The 27,978-nt window shown below is 41.8% G+C and overlaps 1 protein-coding gene across 1 annotated transcript in view; it reads right to left on the bottom strand.

Moving 5' to 3' along the window:
- BRINP2 (BMP/retinoic acid inducible neural specific 2) overlaps positions 1-27,978 on the bottom strand; it is a 91,664-nt gene that overhangs the window by 14,413 nt on the left and 49,273 nt on the right. The window contains exons 3-4 of the mRNA XM_019728423.2: positions 6,714-6,904; positions 5,430-5,638 (exon numbers count right to left, since the gene is read on the bottom strand). Of these exons, the coding sequence (XP_019583982.2) occupies positions 5,430-5,638; positions 6,714-6,904 (400 nt within the window). The remainder of the gene's footprint in view (positions 1-5,429; positions 5,639-6,713; positions 6,905-27,978) is intronic.

The following is a 27,978-nucleotide window of genomic DNA, read 5'->3' as shown; positions in this document are numbered from 1 at the left end:
GAAATGAAAAAGCAGAGACATGTGTTGCAACAAGAAACAGAGAGCAATCTGGGAGCATTACTGTTTTTTTGTAAGTCCCCTGTGTCTGGATAGGATTTAGTGTCTTATCCTTGCAGATCTGTAATATTCTTCACCTAAGTCCTCTTAGTAAACCATCTTTATACTCAGGCTATCTTGAGTAGATTTGTTTCTTCCAACTAAACGTGCTTATATTTCAATGCACACACATTGAGAAGAGCCTAACTCATGTGGAAAATGAGATCAGTGACTTCATTCATTCACTCATGAATTCACTCAACAAACCTTTATTCGTTACCCACAATGTGGCACGCTCTGTCCTCTTATTGGGAGCCAAAGATGAATACGACCCAGTCCCTCCCACAGGATCTCAGAGGTCATCGTGTTAGCTGGTACTTATAGTTCAACTGATAAGCCCTATAAAAGAGATATGGGCTTGAAACATGGAAGAGGGGCATTTAACTAGCTTGGGAGTCAGGAAAGGCTTCGTAAAAGTTACCTTTTTGAGCTGAGCAAAGAAAGGTGAGGAAAAGTCACTCAGGTGAAAAACTAGCATTGGAAACAAAACAGACAGCAGGTGTCAAGGAAGGGAGATGTAGAGCACGGTATATTTGAATAACGGCTAGGTAGTTAGGTAGGCCTGGGTTGTATAATATAAATGGTTTAAGTGAAGGGTCGAGGGGGAAAATGGGTCTGGAAGCGTGTAAAAGGATTGTTTGGAGATAAAACTAAAAAGACAGCAAGAGTAGATCTTCACTGGCCTTACAGTTTTCTTAAGAAGAAGAGGAATTATCCCTTTTCAATCTCCAACTGTCCTGTAGCTGATGTTTCCATATATTTCCTTTTTTGGATTTTCACAGAAGTCCTTCAAGGTAGAAATTATTCGAATCAACATTTTTCGGAAGAGCAAACTGAGGTTCAGAGAAGCTTGGTAACTTGTTCACAGCCCTGCCGTGAGCAGTAGCAGAGCTCAGACTCTTGGATTTGAGCCTCTGGTCACTCTGCCACCCTGGCTGGGGTACAGTGGCTTGGGCTCTGTTCCATATGCCGTTAGGAGCCATTGAAGGAATTTAAGCAGGGAGATGACATGATATGATGATTTACACTCATGCCAGCAGCACACAGAGGGAGAAGAGCTGAGAATGGAGGCAGGAAGACTAGTTTAAAGATAGTAGTAGAAGATCAGGTAGGAGTTGAAAAATCCTGAATTATAGGAATGGTAGTGAGCGTGAAGAGCAGGCAAGGGCACACTGAAGACACGTAAGGGAATAATTCTAGTGATGGATGAAGGAACCCGTGGTAAAGAGGGAAACGAGGCCATGAGGGGTGATGGAAAGTGAAAACTTGGTGAGGTCAGAGGATGAGAAGGAACATGAGTGGGATTTTTGAGTTGTTGACCCAAGCCTACCTTGCATTTCTAGACAAGACCATTTCTTTTCCAACTTTAACACAGCCCACTACAAGACTGAAGGGGGAAAAGGGCTCCCCAGAGTTCTGTCTTCTTGGTAAAACACAGTCCACGCTACTAACAGTTCTATTTCATGATTTTAAGCTGCCTAAGGTACCGGCCTCCCAAATGTACTGTAAATCTCTGTCAACTTTGGTCATTGTCTCAGACTCTCACTCCAGACACTGTCCGTTCCTAATCTGACGCCTTTCCTTCTGTTAACTTCCATCGTGCTCTCTGAGTCTCATCACCGGTCCTCGGGAAGGTCTCCTACCTCCTCAACCTCTGCTCATGCGCCCTCTTCATCTTTCTGCACCATCCCTGGCCTAGCAGACCCAAGGCATGGTTTCCGGGCAGTCTCCTGTGGTGGTGGCTGTCTGCTTCCCCACGCCTCACACTCCTGGGTGTGGAGGTGACATGGATCTGCCATGTGACATCCTGACATGATTTCTCCTCCATCTTGAAACTGTCTCTGTCTCCTTTGAAGCCAGAACCATCGGGACTCTGTCACCCATTCCTCCTCCTGGTTGCAGTCTATTTTTTCTGTTACTTCCCCTCACTCATTGAGGAGGTTCAATAGCTTCCCACCACCTTTCTCACCACCTCCAGGGCTGTGCCGTTCCTGTTGCCCTCAGCATCCAGGTAGGTGATCCTTTAGTCCCCTGGCCTCCCACGTCCCTGGCCTCCTCACCTCACCTCCTCACCTTGTCTTCCAAGCCTGTGTTCACCACCCACACCCACGGCCATGCCCCAGCACCTGACTCGTTTGGTCGCTACACTCCTTCTATTATAGAATCTCAATATGACAAATCACACACTTCTACCGCCTCTAGTCTCTTCCCTGTAAAAAGTCAGCAACCCTACTTAATGTCAACAGTAATTGTAAAGCAAATAAAAAAAAGAACAAAACTTCTTAGACTTCCAATCTTTTGACCTGACCGACTTTTCACTTTCTATTTTTCCTTAATGCTCTCAAATCCCTTGGTCCATCACTGTAATCATTCCTTTCTATATACTCTCAGCTCCCTGGCCTCTTTTTTCTTTCATCTTGTGTACACACACACACTCTCACACACACACATACACACATACACACACACCTTGGTTAAATCCAACTCTTCATCTATTCCATGCCTGGCTGAACATGACGTGCTGAATGTAGAGGATAAACTCACAACTCTGCTGACTGATCTCATGTTACAGTTACGGCCATGAGTCTCACAGGGGCACTCAGTGCTGCCCAACAACCCACCATGTTTATCTGGTCACCTGATGTGCCTAACTCCTACTTTCTGAAAAGACCATTTCATATGTGCTTTTTCTCAACAAGCCCTCTTCCTTTGAGCTAAGAGCTTTGCTTCTTATTTCATGGAGGAACTAGTCAATCAGAACATAACCCCTGCACCCCCCACATCTGTCTACCATCCCATGGCTTTAGTCCTTATGTACTGCACACTGTCTCCTGTACAAAGGGCACAGTGTTTCTGCTTCTGTGTAAGACCTAGCCCTCCACCGTGCATGGTGACATTGCTTCTCTCATCCACTCAGTTGCTTCTGCCGTTATCTCCTGTCTCTCCTGCACCATCACTTTCTCCATTCTCCTGAATCATGTCAATGAACATGCCAACATTCTGGAATACGTCTCATCTGAGAAACAAAAACACAACCTCCCTTGACCCTACATCACTCTCCAGCTATCGCCCATTTTCCTGTTTGCCTTTACAGCAAAATGCTAAAGCGTTTCTGAGCCCTCCCTTTGCTCTCTCTCTTGAACCCTCTCCACTCAGCCTTTTGTATCCTTCATACCACTGAAACTATTCTGTCTGGGTTACTAGTTACCTCATGTTGCCAAATTCAAGGTCAATTCTCAATCTAACGGCTCAACAGCATTTAGTACAATTGCCTGCTCCTTTGTGACACTTTCTTCACATGGCTTTGTGATCTGAATTTGGTTCTCTTCAGACCTTTATGCTCTGTCTCAGCCACCTTTGTAAGATCCTCCTCCTCTTCTTTGCGTCTGAATATTGACGTACTTCACAGCTCAGCCCGAGGGCCACTTTACCAGCCATGTTCGAGTGACCTCATCTCATCCTTTCCCATAGTTTTAAATACCGACTACGCATGTGTCAATACTTGTATGCCAAATGTGTATCTCCAATCATGACCTTTCTCTTGAGATCCTGGTGTTTATATCCAACTGCCTGTGAGATGTCTCTACTTGGATGGCTAATAGAAATGTCAAGTTCAATGTGTCGAAAACCAAACTCTTGATTTACTCCTTTCAGATCTGCACCTCCTCCCAGTGTTATCCTTCTTAGTTGTAAACGGAGTCATCGTTCATCCAGTTGCTCAGGCCAAAAATCTGGCTGTTAATCTTGACACCTTTCTTCTAATTCATTAGCGAATCCTGTAGGCTCTGTCATCAAATTATATTCTGAACCTGCCAACTTCTCACTACCTCTACAACCAGCTTTGCCTGAGCAAGCCACCATTGTTTTCCACCTTGACCACCACTGCAATAGTCACTGAAACCTTTATGCTCTGGCCCATGTACGCTGTGTAGCCTCATCTCCCACTTTGCACCTCTTCTGACTGCACTCCAGCTGCACTCCATGGTGTTCCTGGATCATGCCAAGCACACTTCCACTTTAGCCAATTGCCTTTTCTCTTCCCTCTGTCTAGAATGCTCTCCTTCAAATACCTACGTGCTCACTCCCTCACTTCACTCAGATCTCCGCTTAAACGACATTCCTTCAGACAGGTCTTTGCTAAAGTACCGTGTCTCCATCACTCTCTGTCCTTCTCCCTGGCTTCATTTCTTCATACCATGAATCCCACCTGACATCACATGTTTATTTAATTACGTCTCCACCACTAGAATTTACGCTTCTTGAGGTCAGGGACTTCATATGTTTTGTTCACACTTGGATTCTCAGTCCCCAGGACAATGCCTGACACATAACGGGTGTTCGATAAATATTTATTGACTAATGATTGAATGAACAGAGCTTCCTTGTGAATTTTGGGTGGGACGAAAGCAGGATGTAAGACGACATTGACCTCTACTTACCACCTTCACTATATATTGAGAATTTTAGAACTCCAGCCTGCTCAAGTATTTTTACTAGTCGTCTCTTTCCTAAAACAATATGAACTTTCCTCGAAATCCAGATGTAAGGAGAGAAGTTGGGATGGAGGTTGTAGTTATTAAAGTTACAGTAATACTGATCTTTTATGAACAAAAGAGACCCTATCACTCCTCGGCGCAAATCTCTGTGGTTGTGTTCCACTGCACTGGGACTTGCTTTAACAGTCTTTATCATGGCCACGCAATCTGGCTCCGGCGTATTTCTGAACCTCATCTTGTACCAGCGCCTTTCTCATGCACCTCTCTGTAGTGCCAGCAATCTTCTCTCTATTCCCCCGAGGCACCAAGTGCTTCCTACCTCAGGGCCTTAGCACTTGCTATGCGCTCTGCCTGACCACTTTACACACAAAGTTGGCTTTTTTTCGTTCAGAACTCAGCCTCAAAAGTCAAAACCCAAAATGCCCCCTCCCCCCCGACCAATATGGCTATTAGCAGTCTCCTTCTTTCACCCAGGAAATCTGTTCCTTATGACTGTCTTTCCCTTATATCATTATCCGAAGTTACTTTGTTGATATTTACTTGTTTATAATGTTCATCCTCCACTAAAATGTCACCTCTGGAAAGTAGGGACCTTGTCCACCTCTCACATAGTCCCTTAGCTGGAGCCAGCCCTAAAACGGATGCTACATGAATATTTGCTGTAGAATGAAGGCGTGGACCATGTATTCGGCTGGTTGTGCTTTCGTCGGAAAGCTGCCTTCCCACCTCAGTCAGTGGGGCCTGGCCGACTTGGAGCTGTTGATGACTCTCGCCACCTCCTTGGTTTCTCGCTGCCTGTCCCCTACCCCCCTCTCCCAGAACCTCTCAGGCCGTTACCTTGATGGCCCCTGTGGCTATCTGGATATGGTGCAGCCGTCTCAGCGTACTCTCTCTGTCGATGAAGTAGGAGGCTGCCAGCTGATGCAGGGTCTCCAGGGACACGGCAGAGCTGTTCCCACTGCCCCCGACTATTGGGGCGCTTCCTGCTGTCTCTGTCTTTCGGCTCAGTTTCCGCTTGTCCACAAAAATGGTCAGGGACTCTTCTCCTATAGTGAACAATGTGTGTTCATTGGTGAGGCTTTCTGCTCCCTAATCCCCTCCCAGTAAGAAGATGAAACTCTTGGCGAGGATAGATGGAACTAAGGAGCCCATTGCTCCCTCCTGCTGACAACTTCCCCTTCACTTAGCATCTTTGGAACAATCCCATCAGACTGCCACAGAACAACAGGCGTCACTGCCTGAGAGGCCTCCTCCCATTCCTTAATTCCATAAGCCTTCCCAAAGGTTGTCCCTCTCCCATCTAGTTTACCCATTTAACATCCTCTATTGATCCCTATCTCAGGCAGTCTTCCTCCATGGGGGAGTTAAATTCTTCCTCTCAAGTTGTTTATGAGTAGTTGCCATGGCTATGTCTGCTCCCTCCCAAAGGGCAAACACTTTGAAGCTCAACCTTCCCCATCCCCGTCAAACACTCAACACCTGCCACATGCCAGCAGCTGGCCTGTACCTTGGAGAGCTCCTTTTTTGTCCATCAGACAGTGAGCTAAATGTTGTACTAAATCCTGCTATCTCCTTCCCAGGGCAAAGAGAACTCTACCTCTTCAGAGCTTCTGACTCTGCCCTGGGTCTTAGCCATGGCTGCACCATCCTCACCCCCACCCTCGCCACCACCCAGCCCAGTATCATTGGAATTGGTTTGTCTGGTTACCAGTCTTTATAAAGGGGAAGCAGGAGGCAGGGATTCCACAGGCATTTACTTCTTTGCCCATGGATTTGACGACTGTAGGCATATACTAGGATGTGGAGAAGCCTTGGGGCTAAGTGGCTCAGTCAAAAGAAAAGTGGGAGCATCCCCACTGGCGAGTGTTTAGTAGGGGTCTGTCTGTCCCCCAAGCTCCTTATCTTCCACCCCCTCCTCGGAAGGATGCTTACAAACACACAGCAATGTGTTGGAGGGAATTCGGATGTCAAGACACGATACTGTTCTCAAAAGCACAAGCAAGAAAACATTTCTCAGGCAATAACAAAAGACCCGGGAAGACTATGAAGCTATACTCAGTGGGTCGTAAAGCTATTTGTCGTGATCTGGCCACCGATTCATAGAAACACGACGTTGCTTACCTCCAAGGGTGGCAGAAAGCAGGAAATGAGTGCCGTACTTTTTGATCAGGTTTTCAGTAACCTGTTGCAGGTTGGGCCTCCTCCCCAGGAGGCGGATATTCCGGATAAACTCTGGGGCAAGAGGCAATGGCAAACTGAAGAAGTCCTTCCTTTCCAGAGCCAAGTTGTTCACTTTCCAACGTGCAAACTCCCTGGAGGAAAAATCAAAGGGTAAAGAAAAGCTTGTTGTATTTTGGAACAAGAGGCACAAAGTCTGAAGTAAGTCACGTTCTTCCTCCACTGGTGTCTGCTCATCACCTCTCAGCCCACATTTCTTCAGATGGAGGCGCCCGCTGCCTGAAAGAGGCCCTCTGGCCTCTCACCTGGCCTCTCATTTCCAGGCTGTGAGAAAGCCCTGTCTCAGCTGACCTCCAGCATAACTCACTCCCATCCAGCTTTCTCACTGGAGAGGAGCTGCTCAGCTCAGGCAGTCCTGGTAATAGTGTAGAAGGTTAAACAAACAAACAATGAAAACATTGGAACCATGGTTTGCAGAGATACCATCTAGTAACAGTCGCCACTCAGTGGATGAGTCACGTCACCTATCATGGCCTGAGTTACCCACTTGTAAAATCAGGAGGTTGGTCTAGAACAACAATTCTCAAACTTTGTGGTCTCAGGACCCTTCACACTCTTAAAAATGATTAAATCCTCCATATTTATGTGGCTTATATCTATTGATAATTGCCATTTTAGAAATTAAAACTGAGAAAATTTAAATGTATCTATTGCATATAACATAAATAACATATTTTTATGACATCAACTGTGTGTTCTGAACCAAAACAAATTTACCAAGAAGAGTGGCATCATTTCCCATTTTTGTAAATCTCTTTAATATCTGGTTTAGCAGGAGAGAGCTACATTCTCGTATGTGCTTCTGCATTCAATCTGTTATGATCATTGTAGATATTCTTCTTTGGGGCCATACTAAGCTCAACAAATGTAGTTTCTTAAAGGTTAGTTAGAGTCTAGCATCTGAAATCATATTTGATGAACTTTTCATACACTGTTACTTTAAAACCCAGCGTTCTGTACTGTACTTTAAATAGATCTTTTACCCATCATGATTTTGTAACATCATGCATTGGTCATCTGGAAAATATGTGATCACTGAATTATTCAGATATTCCACATTTTGACACTTTCCTGTATATAATATCACAATGTCATATTCATTAATAGCACCACCAATCTCATCAGAAAAGTCTTTAAATATTGGAAAGCTGTCAAGCTCATGATAACAAGTATGAGTTTTCCCAAATTCTAATTTTTGTTTGAAAGCTTAAATTTTTATCAGTGGTAACAATATTGTCAGTTGTTTTCATTGAATAGGCAGGCACGCTTCATTATTTTTCCCTTTTGATAAAATGTCTGCCAAACACGAAAGTCTGAATAACCATAGTTTGTCTGTTGGTTGTTCAAGAAAAAATTAGTTCCATAAAAAAAGTGGCTAGCTCAGCTCACAACTCAATCACAAAAGTATTTTTCCCTCAGAAAATTACCATTCTTTAGTAGCCTCAGACCTGCTTTATGTGTACTTCCCACTTTATCACATAATATTAAAAACAACAACAACAACATATACTCAAGGGTTAAGAGCCAATGAAATTAATACAATTTACTGTTGCAAGGATATTCTTACATAAAGCTAGTGTGTGTATGTATGTGTGTGTGTAGGTGCAACTATATAATGATGAAGAAATTATGGCTACTAGTGTTATTTGGTAAGACTGCCTTTATTCAGACAAAGATGGCAGCATTTTATTGCCCATTTCTTTTGCATCTTCAATACAAATGTCAACATGGACATCCTGAAAGGAACTAAGAGGACCCACGTTTTGAAAAGCCCTATTCTAGAACATGGCAAAGTCCCTTTCCAGTTCCTTCTAGAATTTTAATCTTCATGCCTTTCTCCTCCCTGAAATGTTTGTGTTTTAAAGGGGACACATTTTGTAAGGGGAATGTTTGTCCTTGGATGAAACTTAAAGTCTCATATCAATGAGTACGAAAGAAGTTTTCCATGGCTTCTTAAATTATACTAGTAAAGACCAGTTCCACTGCCTTAGGAAACAACAAAATGTAAACTCTTTCAGTCTTCGCACCCATCCTGACTCTTATTTTCATGACCATACTAAGCCTTGGTCTAACCTCCTCCTCCCCCGCCAAAAAAATCCATGAAGTACAAATGATAAGGCTGCAGAAGAATAAAATAATTCAAAATAAATAAATACCCATGCCTAATTTGAGGCTATAGAATCCCCACCGTCTAACTCTAGAGAGGAGGGGCACATCCCAAACATTACCATGGAAACAAACAAACAAACAAAAAGGATAACTAATAATTCATGATTCCAACAAAGCCTTTTAAAATTCCTGCTGTGTGGCTTTATTTATCTAAGCAGGCAAGTTCATAATAATACATTATCATTTATGTACTTTGTGCAGGATATGCTAAACTTTAATTAAAGTACCGGGTATTTGTCAAAAGTGTTTTCTATCCCAAATCCCACTGCCATGTAAACAACAGTTGCTTGATCTCCTTTCTAACTGGCTAGATAGGCAATAAGAACTTAATAGGTTTTCTTTTTCTTTTTTCTTTTTTGTAAAAAGACCCAACTTCAGCTTTAAGGACACATATACTGAAAGTGAAGGAATAGAAAAAGATATTCCATACAACTAGAAACCGAAAGAAAGCTGGTGTGACTATACTTATACCAGGCAAATAGATTTTAAGCCAAAGACTATAACAAGAGACAAATGAGGTCATTATATAATTATAAAAAGATCAATTTATCAAGAAGATATAACATTTGTAAATATTTGTGCACCCAACATAGGAGCACCTAAATATATAAAACACATATTAACAGATCTGAGGGGAGAAATATGCGGCTATACAATAATAAATACCCTACTTTCAACAATGGATAAACCATCCAGACAGAAAATTATCAAAGAAACATTGGACTTAGATTCCATGTTAGACTAGATGGACTTAACAGATACTTTTGGAATATTCCATCCAACAGCAGTAAAATACACATTCTTCTCAAGTGCACATGAAGAATTCTCCAGGACAGATTGTATATTAAGCCACAAAACAAATTTTAATAAATTGAAAAAGACTGAAATGTTACCATGCATCTTTTCTGACCACAGTGCTATTAAATTAGAAGTTAATTATAAGAAACCTGGAAAATTTATAAACATATGGAAATTAACCAGCATGTTCCTGAATAATCAATGGGTCAAAGAAATGTAAAAAAGAAATCGTAAGACAAATGAAAAATGAAAGCAACAATACTAAAACTTATGGGATGCAGCAAAAGCAGTTCTAAGAGGAAAGTTTATAGCAATAAATGCCTCTATTAAAAAAAATAAAGATTTTAAATAAACAATCTAACTTTACACCTTAAGGAACTAGACAAGGAAAACAAACCAAGCCCAAATTTAGTAGAAGGAAGGAAGTAATAAAGATCAGAGTGGAAATGAAAGGCATAGATATTTAAAAATAACAGAAGATATCAATGAAACTAGGAGCTGCTTTTTTTCTTTTTAAAGATAAAAAAAAGATAGACAAATCATCAACTGGACTAACCAAGAAAAAAATGAAAAAGAACTCAAATAAAACTAGAAATGAAAGAGGAGACATAATAACTGATATTGCACAAATACAAGTGATCAAAAGAGACTACTATGAACAATTATACACCAATAAATTGGATAAGTTAAAAGAAGTGGACAAATTCCTAGAAAGATATAACCAACCAAGACTGAATTATGAAGAAATAGAAAATCTGAACAGACCAAGTACTAGTAAAAGGAGACTGAATCAGTAATTAAAAACCTCCCAACAAACAAAGTCCAGGACTAGACAGCTTCCCTGATGAATTCTACCAAACATTTAAAGAAGAATTAATGCAAATCTTTCTTAAACTCTTCCACAAAATAGAAGAGGAAGGAAAACTTCCAAACTCATTTTACTGGGTCAGCATTACTCTTCATACCAAAGCAGACAAGCACACTATAAGAAAAGGAAATTACGGGCCAATATTCCTGATGAACACAGATGCAAAAATTCTCAACAAAAGATTAACAAACTGAGTTCACAGTAAAATGATCATACACCACTCTTGGAATAAATCCCACTTGATCATGGTATCTGATTTTTATTCTTAGTTTTCTTAACGTGATGAATCACATTATTTGATTTGTGGATGTTACACCCTCGCTTCATTCCTGGAATAAGTCCTACTTGATCATGAAGAGATGGTGTAACATCCACAAATCAAATAATGTGATACACCACATTAAGAAAACTAAGAATAAAAATCATATGATCATCTAGGCAGATGCAGAAAAAGCATTTGACAAAACTCAATGTCTATTTGTGATAAAAACTCTCAACAAAGTGGGTATAGAGGGAACATAACTCAACATAATAAAGGCCATTTATGACAAGCTCACAGTGAGCATCATACTCAATGATGAAAAGCTGAAAGCTTTTCCTCTAAGATCACTTGTATTCAATATAGTACCAGAAGTCCTAGCCAGAACAATTAGGCAAAAGAAATTAAAAAACAACAACATATAAATAGAAAAGAAAAAAGTAAAATTGTCTCAATTTGTAGGTGACATGGTGTTATATGAGTATGTAGAAAATCCTAAAGACTTCACAAAAAAACAAACAAAAACTATTAGCACTAATAAGCAAGTTCAGTAAAGTTGCAGGAAACAAAATCAATGTACAAAAATCAGTTGTGGTTGTACAAGCTACTAACAAAATATCAGAAAGAGACATTAAGGAGAGATCCCGTTCAAAATGGCATCAAAAAAGAATAAAATAACCCCAAGGAATAAATTTAACCAAGGAGGTGAAGAATATGTACACTGAAAACATTGATGGAAGAAATTCAAAAACACACAAATAAATATTTGTGGAAATATATTTCATGTTCATGGATTGGAAGAATTAATATTGTTAACAAGTCTATACTACCGAAATCAATCTACAGATTCATTTCAATCCCTATAAAATTCCAATGGCATTTTTTCACAAAATAGAAAAAATAGTCTTAAAATTTTTATGGAACCACAAAAGACGCAAATAGCCAAAGCAATCTTCAGGAAGAAGAAAAAGGCTGGAGGCGCCACACTTACTGATTTTAAACTACGTTACAAAGCTATAAAAATCAAACTAGTATGGTATTGGCAAAAAAACAAACAAACGACAACAAAAAAAAAAACAGACACAGATCAATGGAACAAAATAGCCCAGAAATAAACCTACACAAATACGGTCAATTAATTTTTGACAAATGAACCAAGAATATACAATGGGGAAAGGATAGTCTCTTTGATAAATAGTAATGGACAATAGTAATGGAAAACTGGACAGCCTCCTGCTAAAGAACTAAACTGGACCCCTATCTTACACCACACACAAAAATCAACTCAAAATAGATTAAAGACTTGAACTTAGGATCCCCAAATGACAAAACATATGGAAGAAAACATAGGTGATAAGCTCCTTGACATTGGTCTTGGCAACGACTTTTTAATAATCTGACACCAAATCCAACCTTCCTGTTTTGATGTAGGCCACACCTCAACTTTATTAACTAATAAAGAGTTCTTATCCTTTCATTCAGATTGCCAGAGGGGTGGGGGAAAGGCAGGTGTTCTTCCATTTCCTATATTTTCTTACAATGGTCAAAGCCCCACACTAAAAGGAAAGTCCACCTTACCATAGAGGTGACTCCCACTTTAATTAAATCTAATAAATATAAATAGGTGGTCACATTGCTTGCATGGTAACTTCATTCAGGACTGCCAAATGGTACCTCCTACAAGAAGCTTTCCCTGACCTTCCCATCCAAAAGAGCACTCTCTCTTTCCCTCTCTCTCTCTCTCTCTCTCTCTCTCTCTCTCTCTCTCTCTCTCTCTCTCTCTCTCTTCTTTATGTATGTGTCTTTTAGCACTTATCACTACTTGATGTAATGTATTTTTAAATCCTCCAGAACATAAACTCTATGGGGTCAGGACAGATTCTGCCTTAATCAACAATAGGACAATGCTAGATGTTCTAACAACAGAATAATAGTAGATGCTGAATATATTTTTGTTGAATGATTGAATGAGAGATTCTCATATACAGTCATTTATGTTACAGCTCTCCTCGTCCTTTAGTTATTTACAGATTATTGACAACTCGATGAAAAAAAGTTACAGACAAGACTACATAGAAGCAACAACCAATTGGTAATTGATCTGAAGAGAAAGTAAAGCATTATAAATGTGTATACATATCAATGGGAAAATTGGATTTATAAAAATGTAACTTATGGGCGTAATTTTGTGCATTTCTTTATATAAATCAAGGCACTGATGGCCCTATCCTTTGGTAAAATGAGTTTGGATCCTCTTCCATTGTCTTATTTGGACATGGGCAACGCCCATTGACTGTCCCTGGTCCACACTCTGACGTCTAGTGAGCACAGAGCTCCCATTCATTGCTGTGCTTCACACCCAGCTCCAGTCCTCTGCACGGGGTCTCACGACAACTTTTATCTCACTCATGGTGGTAAATTTCTCTAAAAGAAGCAACCATCTCGGTGTTTCTCACTTTTCCTTAGTCTCCGTCTTCCTTTGTCCAACATCAGACTTGGAGAATCACATGTGTTACCCAAACCAAAAAGCGTTTTGAGTCCATGTTACTTAAATGAATGAGGGTATTGAAGCTCAGAAAGCTAAGTAACTTGCCAGATGCCACACGACTACCAGGAGGGAAATTGGGACTGTCAGAATTAGAAGAAACTTTTGAATACTGTTTGCCAATTTATTTTTCACATTATCGTGTACATTGAACATTCTCTTCATGTGATGCATTGAGGTCAATGAAAGAGGTGGCTGAGCCCCGAGGAGACCAGCACAGGGAGTCTGGTACCAAGACCTTGTCCGATTGCCCCAGGGGTTGAGGGGATCAGTGATGGACACACCATAATCCATGTACAGCACCACCAGTGCCAGCATGCAAACCAGTTGAGACAGTCTAGTTCAATCTTATGTTGTGAGAAAACCATGAAGCAGAGAGGGAAGTGGTTTGCCTAAAGCAATATAACCAGTTGGTACCAGAACCAAAAAGCTAATGTCCTGACCCTCCCCTAGTGCTCTTGACAACAACCATGATGATGGGGACAATTACAACATTGAGACGTGGAGAGGTTACGAAAGGAACTCGCATGAAATCACACAGTACGTGGCAGAGGTGAGATTAACACCCAGGTCCATTATATGCCACTGTTTTCTCTGGTGAAGATTAGGTTAAGTGTATTTTATTGCCTATTTATTCTTTTTAAATGTTTACTATATTCTAACAAAAATATTTTCCTTACCTGGGACATTCCATTCTTCTAATTATCCATACAAAACATAAATGTACTGTATATCCAAAACACAGTGCAACATATACAACAAAGCAAAACTTTTGGATTACGGTAGTTTCAGTATACCCATTTGCAGGAGAAGTTGAGACCTAGGAAAAAATCAAGTCCACATACATAGTAAGTACCAAGGGAGGAATTGAAGGTAAAGGCCTTATTCCAACTCCTACAGCTGCTCAGGAAATTGTAACACAGAACAACAAATAACTTAGAAAACTGAATGATACAGTCTTAGGGAGCTTTTTATGAGCAAATAATAACGGTCAACATGCAATGAATTCTTAGTATGTGCCAGGTATTCCAAGCATCTTCTAAGTATCAACCAGTGTAATATTCAAAACATCCCTATGAGAGGGGAAATATAATTATCCTCATTTTATGGATGAGGAAATTGAGGCACAAATAAGTTAATTTCCCAGTAGGTAATACCCAGTAGGTGGCAGAGTGAGAATTTCAACACAGGCTGTTGGGCTCCATGATAAGAGTCTTTACCACCATGCTAATACCACCTCTCCTATGAAACACCAAGGGGTAGTCACAATTTTGTGAGTGGCAGAGAGAGAGAGAGAGAGAGAGAGCAAAAGAGAGAGAGAAGAGAGAGAGAGATGGGGGGAGAATATTTCAATGGAGAAAGAACAGATGCAGATGGATGGTGTCAAGTCAGAACGAGGCATACAGCATCTGCTGGCTTCAGGAAGGTTCAGGCTCTGAGGTACCCAGTGGTTTTCTCTTCTACTTAGTTCCTTCCCTGGCCCTTCACTGAATCAAAATAATGGGGGAAATGTCTGTGAATGGAGTTAGAGTCAGAAAGTCGTGAAAACACGCTTATAGAACTAATTAACCTGGCTCTTTACAGCATCTGACAACCTCAGAAGAATATTGGAAGGCAGCCTGAGCTAGTCAAAGAATAAATGTTGGTTTCTGATTTTTCATTCAGTAGTTTTTTCCAGTAATAAAATAATCAAGTCTCTTTTTTTCCCTAGAAAAAAGGATATTTTCTATATATCAGTTAATTAACACACACTTCAATTAAGCCATCATCTTTGTTTAAATGAAGACATCAAGTAAATCTCCATTTCATTTTAGCCATTTCTCTTTCAAGCTTCTCCGACTGTGTTTGTTATGCAGTAAAGAGTCTGAGAAAGTAAACATTTCCAACAGCAGTGACGCCCCAATGAGAAGAAGTGCCTTTAGAACAGCAGAGGCCACTACATAAGGGCTCACAGGTTAAGCCAAAGGGGAACCAGAGCTCCCCAATGTGGACTTTACCTGGAAAAGGTGTTCATACCGCACTTCAAAAGGGTGCTTCCATAGTCTATTATAATTAATGGAAGTTTAGTTCATTTCCCATCATTTTAGATTAGCCAAGAGTGAACAACATATATTTCTGTCAAAGAAATTTCTGTCCATTTCATACCCATAAAATAATTACTAACAAAACAAAGTTTAGGAGAGGTATAATCCAGTTGGGAGGGTAAAATCCAATTTGTGAAAGCAGCTGTACATACCGACACTCAGGATATTTGAGATCTAACTCAAAATCTCTACCTATATCGATATTCTGAAGTGATTGTAGTTATCTTTTTCCCTGACTGCTGAACATTAGTGGTCCAGGTTGTCAATAAATGATGCTTCTGGTTGTACATGGGTTTAGGGATTTTCCCAGAATCCAAAGGGAATTGCTGGGGGAGAGCTAAACAACCATGCCCAGCCTTAGGCAACAGAAGCCCTGGCAAGGCCTTGGGCTTTGCAGCAAAAGGGTCTCAATGAGAATACGAAATGGCTCAAGGTGTTCCTAATAGGAAAGATGGAAATAAAAAGGGATGTATCGCGTCACCTCTGCTGGCTCTCATGTCACCTTGCCACACTGTGTTCCTTTACATTACACAAGAACTCTGCCAATGAGAGGCCCCCACAGGGTCCTGCCATGAAAGACTCAGAAAGTGCACAACCGGGGTCTCCCATCTCAGGGGCTGTTCTCCAGCAGCTGCATGCTGAACCACCACTTTTCGGGCCACCAAGTTTCCCCCACAGAGGAGGCTTAAAGGAGTCTTAAAGGAGAGGGCACTTAAACAAAAAAGTCCATAGTTTCAAAACACAAACAGAACTATACCTCCAGTTGAGTCTGACGTCTGCTAGTAATGAGTACTACAGTCTACACTGTGGGTGGTTGTGCTGAGATCCCAACAGTCAGGTTACTCTGTTCCCAGTTTCTAATAGCTACATCTCCCATCTCTGTGTGTGAAGCACCTTTAGGCCCATTTCCAAGGCCACTGATATGGGTGTGTTTGGAAAGTCACATTTCCTGTACCCTGAGTATGCGTCTTCTTCCCCCTGTGGTACCTCTTCTTTCCACTGTGGCACCCCTTCAGGCTTGACACCATCCTATCCCAGTGTCAGTGTGCCCCTCGAATGTTAGGAGCCCATTTGGTCTTCCTGAGTTAGACTCTGGACTGTGTTGACTGGGGAGGGAATCAGTGTTGCTTCCAGCACAGCCAACCTGTCACCCCCTGCTCATTCAGGAAACCGCTCTCAGAATAGGATCTGGAACTCTGGAAAGTTGGGAGAAGTCTTAAGTCAACCATGGAGCCCAGCATGCCTAGCTCCAAGCACCTCTTTGAAAACGATGGCAGAAAGAGCCAGCTGCTGTGGTAGGATATATTGACTTTCTCTACTTTTTGGCCCTCCTGATCTATTTCTAAGAACCTCCCTTTTTGCGGGGGCTACCCTCCTGCAACCTTTAGTGTTCAAAAGAACTGCAGCACTGAAAGGGACTGAGCTATCATTCTCCAAACAGCTGTTTTGGTATGAACCATGCTTGCGAAGAAATATGATTGATTCGCCTTGAAGAATAAAGACACAAGACAAGTTACTGAATAAAATACATATTTAAGAACTTTGGAACAAAAATGATGGATTGGCCTTAAGCCAAGGACACAATTTTCTTGTCAGTTTTCCTGTGACTTGACTTTGTCTATGTAAGCTGTCAACCAGTGACCATAGGAAAATTCCTCACATACCAACCAGTTTTGGATAGATGCAAACGTCTTTGTTCTCAGAACCCATGTTTCTTTTGGAGAGTTGCCTTTCCCCCACCAGCTTGGGACGTGCCAGCTTGACATAGGAAACTCAGTAAATATTACTGAGTATCGAACTGCTGATTTTTCTAGAGTTCCAGACACTAAGAAGCGTTCTCTTTTGTCACCTTTTCTACCAGTATACCTCACATCTGGGGCTCTCGGTCCCTTCACAGAATGGAAGCCAACAAGCTAAGACATTACCGTCTTTCCTTTTTCATAGGGCTCACGTCCTTCACCTTGAAAAACTCACGTGAACAAGAATAGCCAGAGCCAACATACATGTTGATGGATGTCAGTTATTTACCTCAGTGACTCAGCTAAGAGGGTTTTGTGTCGCCTAGCTGGACATTTTAGAGGCTGAGGGATACATCATGTTTTGGCTCCTATATAGACGGCGGTATTTCTAGACACATCACATCATCAGGAGATTTCTAGCTCAACAACAGATTACTGTAATGTACTTGGCTATTAGAGCCTGTACTGCTATAATGAATAAGACATGATTGATCTCAGCTATAAAAAGAAATTATAATAAAAACCATAATCTCTTATATTGGTGTAGAACTTTCCTTTAGTTTTTTTTTTTTTTTTAATTTGTTCACAATTTTCACACATGCTCACAATTTTATCTGTAGAAGGACCTCGGGAAAGAGAAAGAGGAAATACCATTCTTCTTGTACAGGTTATTCGTCTTTTACAGGTTAACAAATGAAGAGACAGAGAAGCTGAGAGAAGTGACCCAATCTCAGTTGATCAGAGTTTGAGAAGGACCCAGACCGTGCTACAGATGAGTTTCTGCTTTTGTCTATGACCTGTGTCAAGTTCAGAGACCACTGTACACCTCTGTCATACTTCCCAGGAAATTCTTTTGTCTGATTTACCACGGTGGCTGGCAGAAATCCCCAGGCAGCAAGCCTTCAATCCAGAAGCCATTTGGTTAAATAATAGCTCAGCCCCTGCAACTCTAAAAGGCACGGGAGCAAAATGGAGGCCAGCCCTCCCCTGATGTCCCCGTGCCCTGTCCTTCCCACTGTCGGGAAGAATTCAAGAAGCCTGGCATGGAGGTAATTTAGCAGCCTGCTGTGTTCTCAAACAACGGCCCTAAACAATGATTGGCCAATTTCATTCTAATCTTCCCAATTTTGCTCTAATTAAAATCAAGCTGCAGCTTTCAAACAGTTTAATTAAGGCTGATTGGGAGAGATGGGGAGGGGAGACTCAAGCTTAAAGAAGATGGAGAGATCAGTGTTTGAGGAATCGCACACTGCCCTGTGGGGGTTCAGGGTCTTGGAGAGGGCACTGAGAGAGGTGTGGAATCAACATGAAATATAACAGACCCATTGGAATGGAGGACCAGTGAATCTGAGACCAGAAGGAACCGAAAAGGTAGCTACGATCTCTGTTTTCCCAGGCACAGAAACCCCAGCTCCGCTCTGACCTCCCAAGCTGCTCCCCACAGCAACTCTGTTCAGCTGTGGAGAAATGGCTCAGTTTCCCACTTTTTGCCTCCCGCTGTGCTTGTCTTTCTTTGCTCAGCAAGCTGATACCTCAAGCCATGTTTCTCCTCAGCAATGGTCCCTGGGCTTCCCATTATCTACTTAACCCTAAGAGAATTCCCACAGACTGGCAGTTCCTTCCAAGTTTATTCCTTTTGCAATGAGATAGCCCTTCTAATATTTGGGCGCATTTACATTTTATGTACACCACTCTTCCTTGGACTAAATATTTTTAATGCCTTCAATACAGCTTCCAGAGCCCTCAGCCCTGATGCTCAACCATCACTGCTTGTTCAGTCAATCTAGCTTAGTCAATGCATTTCTTTTTAAAATGGCCACCAAAATTAAACACCATCCAGCAGATGTGTTCTGAGTCACTAAGAGGACACTAGGATACAATATCTGAGGATGTACATCATTACCATTGTCATTGTAACTATCATTATAGCGTCTCTTTCCTGAGCCCCTGTGTTGCCAGGCTTGGGATTGGATGCTTTACATATTTTTTAATCACACCACAATCTTACAAATGCCAGTGCAGTAGATTGAATCCTCCTTCTCGTCTGTATTAGAATGCCCTTTGATATGCGATTTTGCAGTATCACTCACTCATACGGATGGCGCTTATTTCCCTCCCCCATTGATATTGGACTTGGCTATGTGACTTTGATTTAGACAAAGGAATATGAACGGAAGTGACAGTGTGCCAGTTTGGGGCCAAGACCTCCAGAGGCATTGCATGATTCCACTCTCTCTCGCTCGCATCTCTGCACTCTCCATACAAATTGCTTTCCCCAGGTAGCTGCAGGGGCTGCCCTTTCAGCCTGTACCCCAAAATAAGCATCACTGGAGTAGAGACCGAATGCTGCCCTTGCAGACCTGTAGCTTGAAACATATCTAACCACACCAACCTACAGGTAGATGAGAATAAATGATTATTGTTTTAAGTGATTGAGTTTGGGGGTTATTTTCATATGCATAATTGTGGTAGTAGTTCACAGACACACACCACAAACTCTAGTGCTATTTTATAGCTACATTAACTGAGGTTCAGGTAATTTATCTTAAGTGTCAGATGAAGCTAATCTATGATCTTTCTATTATACATGTTTCCTTTATTAATGCATTTGAATATTGTATTCATTTTTTAAAAGACAAAAATATTGTTGGCTAGCAGTCATCATATGGTCAACCCACATTTGTTTCCCAACCCCAGATTTTTTTTTTTTTCCACAGCTAAGCCAGGTTTATTATGTCTTATATTTGTGAAGTTGACTTTTTGAACTTAAATTTAGGACTTTACATTTCACCCTCTTCTTGCAGAGACTGGAAAGCTGTTCTCTAAGCTGTTTCTGTTTTCCTCCTGGGTTCACAGATAGACAATTTCCCCCAGCTTCCTCTGTGTTCACGTGTAGCATGTGGCAGAGTTCTGGCCAGTGGAATGTGAACCCAGGCCAAGCCCGTAAGACCTCCCATGGAATCCATCATATTCTGTCTCTCTCTTTTCTTATCTACCTGGACCCGGAGGAGGATTCTAAGGCCCTGAGGGATGACAGAGTGACAGGGTAGGATGAGACTTGGTTCTGATGGATTTCATGAAGCGACTTCCTGTTAACCTTTAACCCTTCCACAAATCACACTGGAATGGGACATGAGAAAATTAAAAAAAAAAAAACAAAAAAACAAAAAAAACACACCAACAACAGCAAACTTCCTAAGTCCCTGAGATTGGGGGACTATTTGTCTCAGCAGTCAGCCTACTGTGACTCCTTCTGCCTTGCGTGTCAATCTCATAGTCCAACCTGGCAAAACGATCTTCACACTTGATTTTATTGCCTATCTAGATAAAGTCCCTTTCAGTTACCTGATTTTATTGTCTGTGTGGTCAAACATCCATGCTCCTATTTCTCCTCAGCTCAGCAACAATCCCATGTGGGGTCTCTTTTCTTCCCTTTCTCTGAATCTACCTGGGAAATGGTGTTGGTCTTGAGGCCTTGATTTTTATGTTGTGGGATTGTGGTGTGCAAGTCGTACTCTACAGGGGAACCACCTGTCAGTTAAGGATTTATTTTTAACTATAACTATAAAATCAATGGCTAGATGAACTTAGGCTATAGTTAACAGAGAGTAGTGTGTGGATTTTCAGTGGTACATTCAATTAACATATGGAAATTGCAGCAGAAAGAGTTTGATAGAGTAAGACTGCCCTCTCTTTCTTTCCTCTTTATTCACTAATCTTTCTTCATTTCCTCTTCCTCTTCTCAAGATTCCCCTACTCTACTGTTTTTCATATATACTCTCAGAAGACCTCTCACAAAAAGAATAAGCATTTATCTTGAAATAAATCAAATTTGTTTTTGAGTTATTACCAAAGAGTTCTATTAAGTACTATTATTCTATTCATTTTGCTGGTGAGAAAAGTGAGGCACAGGTGCCAAATAACTTGTACAAGTTCACACAGTTAGAAGTAGTGGGACTGCAGTTTAAGCCCACGTAGTGTGAGTCCAGAGCCTGGAGTCTCAACCACTATCTGCTTCATCTAATTCAGTCCCAGAACATCCTACTCTTACTGAATGGTTTCATTCTCTTATCATATGCTCACACATGGCAGACATAGTACTGGGAGCTGGAGATATAAAGATGAAATAAGATTTTTCTTTGCCTGAAGGAGCTCAGAGCCAAGTGAAGAACAGAGAGAGACAGAGAGAGAGAGAGAGAGAGAGAGAGAGAGAGAGAGAGAGAGAGAGAGAGAGAGAGGGGAGGAGAGGGGAGGAAAGGAGGAAGAAAATAAGATAGATAGCATATATACGAACAGATGGAAGGGAAATCATAAGTAGGAATAACTGACTCTTGTAGGAGTCAAAAAAGACTTCATAGGCAAGTGACATTAAATGAGTTGGATGTCATTTAAAAGGTGAAAAGGAGCTTGGCTCCAGAGAAAAGGGAAGAGCTTTTCAGGAAGATGGATGGGACATGGAAGGACACATGTGCTCTAAAGGAGCCTTCTGTGTCCAGGCAAATCTGGAGCCATCTCTGAGACCGGAACAGAGGATAAATGGTGTGGTATGATCAGGGGTACAGAGTCAGCATTCACTGAATATTTGTTGAAATAGCGAATGGGTGAATTTGGAAGGGACTTCCATTGTAAAAAAACAAACAAACAAAAATTGCATTTGGGTTTTATTGTTTGGTCACCACGGGACCAACAGAAGCCTCTAGATCGGTTGGGTTAGAGAAAAGAGAAAAGTCCAAATGGTGAATGATGAAGGCAGGAGAAGAGAGCAGAGGCTGGATTTGCAAGACAGCTCTGAGATAGAAGCCAAACAACTCAAATGGCGGATGGGATGGGGAAGAGGCAGGAATTACAGTGGTCTGGTGACTGGTCACACCAGGGAGCACAGCAGAGCATGTAGGAGACAGAGTAAGTGAAAATAGGAAACATGATGAGTGCAGTTGGGGCTGTGGTTTACCCCAAAACTAAGACTGTGCATACACAATCAAATCAACTGGGTGGTGGGTACAATTCTTTGAGAAGCTGAGGAAAAAGTTAGGATTTCCCCCACCCTGTACCCCCTACAATTCACTTAAACGAAACACCTGTATTCTTTCACCATAAGCCCAGCTCCTATTTCCAACTTTTCTTGAAGCATGGATGCTTCAGTTCCAAAACAGTCACCACACTTCCTGAGGTGTGCCTGTGAGCTAGAACCGCCATCACTAACCTTTGAGAAGTCATAGAATGCAAAAAGTTAAAGAGGTCGATGGGAAGGAAAATGCCTGATTTGAGAAACTCCAGAATGATGAACAAGTATTGATCCATGACAAAATTCTAGAGCAAGCAAGCTCCCTAGGAGCCAGAAGTGGTTCAGAAAACAAAACAAAACAAAAAAACAAACAAACAAAAAAACCAAATCTGACATCACAATAAATTTTTTATATTTTCTTTATGAAAAAAGATGGAAAACGGAGTTGGGAAAAAAAGACAAGGACAGTTTGAGAGAGAGAATGTGAAAGGTGGAGAAAGAGAAAAGAACTTCTGGAGTGAAGTTATACCAGGCTAACAAGTCTAAGAATTGGAGAGAAAAATAGCCGTCATCAATATCTAGAGACATGTTGTGAAGAAGAGGCATTTAGACTTGTTCTAGAGAAATAAGAGTAGAGTCAGGACCAGTAAGTGGACTTTTGGGAAGAAAGACTGTGATTCAATATCAGAAAGCTCTTTATAGTGTTTGGGGATGTTGAATGGAACTTGGCTTCAGTGAAGACGCAGAACTGGAGCTGCTCAAGTCCAGGCTGGCTGGTCACCTTCTGGGGGATCTGTAGAGTGGTCACATGCATTGGGTAGGAAATAGGTGATTTTAAAGTTTGCTTCGAATTCACAGATTCAAGCATCAAGCATCATGCAGTTCTGTCCTGTCACCCATGTGATCGGGCTTCCTTGTTCACCCAGACACTGTCTTTGCAGCTCTGACCTCTTGTCCCAGGCTGTCTACTAAATCCGTGGTTCCCAGATTTAATCTCTTGGCCTGCAGGCACTGAAATGGACACTGCCTCACTTAGTGGTAACAGACAGCAAAGGAGTGCATTTTCTGCCTCTAGAGCCATACTTCTCCTACCAAGTCTCATTTGGGTGTGAGTTTCTAGATGTCTGAGGCTGATGTTCAGGACGTGCCCATGACGTCTTCATCAAACTCACAATTCCGAATATACACAGAATGCGCTGAGTAAGAGGCTGGCTTACCATGCTAAAGTTTATCTCTGTCACTAGTAAACCAACCATGTAGCTTACGTCAAGGGATCATTAGGTGTTTACATGCCACTGTAGAGCCAGGAGAACTCACTCCCCAGTGAGTCTTTCTTCCGTCTCTCCTCCGTCACTAGTATGTCCCCAGGTAAGGCACAGACTCTCCCAGCATGCAAGGACAATGCGAATTCTCCCTGGCATTGGGGTTGGTTATGAAGGCTGGAAGTCTTGTGGTTCTGGCTGCCTCATTTGTTCTCACCAGGGATTCCTGCCTGGCCAGTGAAACTTCTTGCTCACGGTTACTTATGCCAACATCCAGCGCTTGTTTGTTCTTTGGAGGCGAGGAGAAAGAGGCTCATTTCTAGGCTCAGGGGAGAGCCTGGCATGGTGGCAGAACTAGGGAGCATTAAACAGGCACAGAGGGAGCTCTGCCAGAGTACTGCATCTTCCCCACACCATGTCCTGGGTGTAGAAGCCCTAATCTGCCCACACCCATACCTGCAAATCCGAAAACTGGGCATCCGGCTCTAGGTCCCTTTCACTGCTGTATCTGATTCCATGTGCTGTGCATGCAAGGGTAGGTGGGAGTGACCCAGAGGATCTATCAATCTGGATCCATCGAATTCCAAATGACAAAGCAGCCCAATTTGCAGCACCAAAGGTTTCTTCTGGCTTTATGAAAATATTTCTTGAAATAGAAGTTATTTTTCAAGTAGATATTTGTGTTTATAAATCAGCAGTTATGTGATCCTAAAGTCAGGGGCGAGAGACTGACTTAACACTGAATTTTTATAAGCCATCGCCAGGCAAAAAATAAGATACTGCATTTGGGAAATGGCATTAAGTGTCTCTCCAATAGGGATTCGATTTACAGAAATTCAATTCACCCCACACCCTTATAGAAATATACTGACAGTACAAAGCTGACACACAGAATTGGCCGTGGGTGAGTTGCTTCAGGAAGATTCATCTGTAGCTTCCCCTCGCTGAGGGTTCCCAGAGCCTGAGTGCCGATGGAGATCTCTGGTGGAAACACAGGACTGCAGGGTCTGTGCGTGGGATGAGCCACCCTCCAGCCCCTTGAGGCCAAAGGTCTTCTGGAATGCCAAAAACGAGAGGAGAAAGGACCGAGAGCACAGGTGGTGACAACTGGAGGTACCATTTTCCTCGGAGCATTCAGAATCCAGGCTCAGAGTATTGACTCGATTCAATAATAATAATTTAACAGTCAAGTCTTCCATTTTATGGGTTGAGGGCTGGCTCTTCCTCTTATCAGTCATGTGACATCCTCTACATCTCAGTGTCTATTTGTGTGTGGGTGGTATTTCCCTTGTAGAAGAATAATTATATACAAAGGGGGCCAAAAAATGTATACATATTTTAAGAAAGGAAAACTGTATTAAAATTGTAATACTCAATATACACTGATAACAAAAGATGAATACAAGTCACGTTTGACTTCTGCAATTATAAGAGGTGGTTACCATCAGCGTCCAGACACTTCTGATTATGGTGAATTACTGCTTGAGCAACGTTGACCAAAGTGTCTACTTGTATACATTTTTTTTGGCACCCCTGGTATATATCTCACTTAGTAAAATGTTGGGCATATGATTAGCACTCAATATATATTAGCTTTTATTATTTACATTATTAATATTTTGTAGTACAGAGAGAATCCTTTCCTTTCTTTCCCTAATTTAAATAGAAACTTTGGCCAACTTGTTTGCCCTCTCAGAATAATCTACCATGTTTCCCTGAAAATAAGACCTAGTCAGACAATCAGCTCTAATGCATCTTTTGGAGCAAAAATTAATATAAGACCTGGTATTATATTATATTATATTATATTATATTATACTATACTATATTATATTATATTACATTGTATTATATTATATTATGGTAAAGACCCAGTCTTATATTATAGTAAAATAACACTGCTTCTTATATTACTTTTTGCTCCAAAAGACACATTAGAGCTGATTGTCCCGCTAGGTCTTATTTTCGGAGAAACACGGTATCCCGTGGTCCATGTTTCAATGCTGTGTAGAGTTGATGCATTGAGACCCCTGCCCACAAAAGGCTCTTGTCTCTTGGACATCCATGGCCTCCAGTGGACAGTTCCTCAGAGGGTTTCCTTTTCTTGCTATTACCGTGCTTCCCCCAAAACAAGACCTAACTGAAAAATAAACCCTAGCATGATTTTCAGGATGACATCCCCTGAACATAAGCTCTAATGCGTCTTTTGGAGCAAAACTTAATATAAGACCTGGTCTTCTTTTCAGGGAAACATAGTAGCTCACTTGGTGGAGATCCATCTGAGGCCATCTGGGCAGCCCGTCACAGTGCCCAGTTATGCCTTCTCCAGTTGCTTCATTTAGGATTGGGCAAATCAGGCCCATGGACCAGCGAGCACCAGTTGTCCATAATTTGAGTCAGGGACGGATTGTGAGGGTAGGAATCCTCATCTCAGACTCAGGTCCAAACCTTCATCTCCAGGCCAGCTTTCTGGTAATAAATCTGTCCCACTTGTCCTCAGCGCCTTGTGAACACACTTACCTGTTTCTGATCCTGGAAGAAAAGACAGATGACTGGCATGGGAACCAGACTCCTCACACACAGCACTTTCTTGCCTCATGGACCTCAGTCCACTTCCGGTCACTTGCTCCAGGGGTCTTCCTTGAGGGCAGAGTTCTCTGAGGCCTGGGCTGTATGTCAATTACAGCCGTGTCCCCAGCACTTGTGGGGTGGCCAGCACACATAGGTGCTCAATAAATATGTGCTGAGTGAATAAATGCACCACCACCACCAACAACAACAACACTACCACCTACCACATGCCACTCACTATTCTAAACTCTATGGACTGAAATCATTTTCTTGTGGGAGATGTGGGACACCCTGAGGGGGGATAAGTGTGGCAAAAGCTGAATAAAGAAAAAAAATTGAGACTCCCTGACCCAGAAAAAGCTCTTCTCTTGAGGAGAAAACAAAAAAACACACACCAAAAAACCCCCACATGACTAGCCAGTGGCCCTGACTTCCTGCATCTGTGTCGTGACAGTTTTCAGATGAAGCTTACCTCGCTCCTTTCCACATATACCCATCTCTAAGTAGCAATTCATTCATGAATAAAATTAATTATTTCTCAAAGCAAAAATTAATCCTCTTTTTCTCTGCCTGATTGACTCAAGATCTGTCTACTAAATCTCTTTCGAAAATAAAACCGATCTCGCCTTTTCCCTTTGCCATCCTGGATTCTCCCTTCATTTCTTGCACATTTTTGTTTTTCACATTTGTTCTTCACAGACCATCTTTGCAATCTTATTTCGTGCCAGGGTGGATAAGCTGGGGATAGCCCCAAAAGACAGAGGAAAATTTAGGGCAAGAGTCATTTTGTCCTGCGGTAACCGGGGACTGACATCCTGAGAATTCATTCTGACATGGCATTCAAGGTCCAAATCTATCCCATCAGCCACTGAAAATGTACTGTCGTCCTCTCCACAGCACTTGTCATGCTATATTCTAGTGTTTTCTGGTGAGTGTATTGTCACTCTAACTGGAGTTGTGAACTCCCAGAAGTCAGTAAAACTGTTTCCTCTATCTCTTGTAGCAGCAATGCCCAGAATGCTCTGCACACAGGAAACGCTCCATAAATTCCCGTGAGAGGACCAACTGAGCGAATACAAGGTGTGGTAACTTTACCCTGAATTCAATCTTTTCAGCATAAATGATGCTGGAATTCCGTTGAACCAATGGGGTTACAGGACCTTAAATCACTGCCTACCATTTTCTTACCAGGGGAATATTCACACTCCAATTTTCCAAGGTAGAAATGAAAAGAATAGCCTTTTGGTCCTACCTTCTCCAGACATGTAATTACTTTTACTTCATTTTACTCACCCCTGATGCAGAGAGAGGACACCTCCAGGTGAGCTTTGTGAAATTGCACCCTGGAAGAAATCAGTGTCTCCGAGAGCCTTTGGACGTTTCGGAGGGATAAGATGTGGTGGAAATAACACAATGGGGCAGAGCAGGGGCAGAGGGGTGCAGTCCCGTGCATCTTGACATTAGACACACGGGACTGGCTGCCCAGTTCCTAATTCACACCTTTGCCCCCATGGCTTTGGTTCTGCTGCTCCTGGGTCTACCACACCATTCCCCAAGCCTGCACCTGGAGACTTTCCACTCATCCACCTGAGCTTGGCCTGTGCGTCACCTTTCATTCCAGCTTTCCTTGACCTTTCTTTGCTGAGTGACCTAGCGCGTTCTCCAAATGTACTGATCTGTAAGTGCCATCAGATCAACAACTGTGTCCTCCTTGGCCACGGTTTATTATGAGAATCTTGTAGAAGCAGAAGCATAGAGTCAGCCCTCCAAAATGTCAATTGAACATCGCTCTGCGTAGGCCCTTGAACTGTAGTTGCTTGTTGTGTGCGATTTCTCCTTGCTCCAGGA

Source organism: Rhinolophus sinicus, linkage group LG17 (assembly GCF_036562045.2).
Source record: "Rhinolophus sinicus isolate RSC01 linkage group LG17, ASM3656204v1, whole genome shotgun sequence".
Taxonomy (NCBI): Eukaryota; Metazoa; Chordata; class Mammalia; order Chiroptera; family Rhinolophidae; genus Rhinolophus; species Rhinolophus sinicus.
Note: the sequence above shows the minus strand (reverse complement) of the source record. Positions and strands in the feature narration are given on the sequence as shown.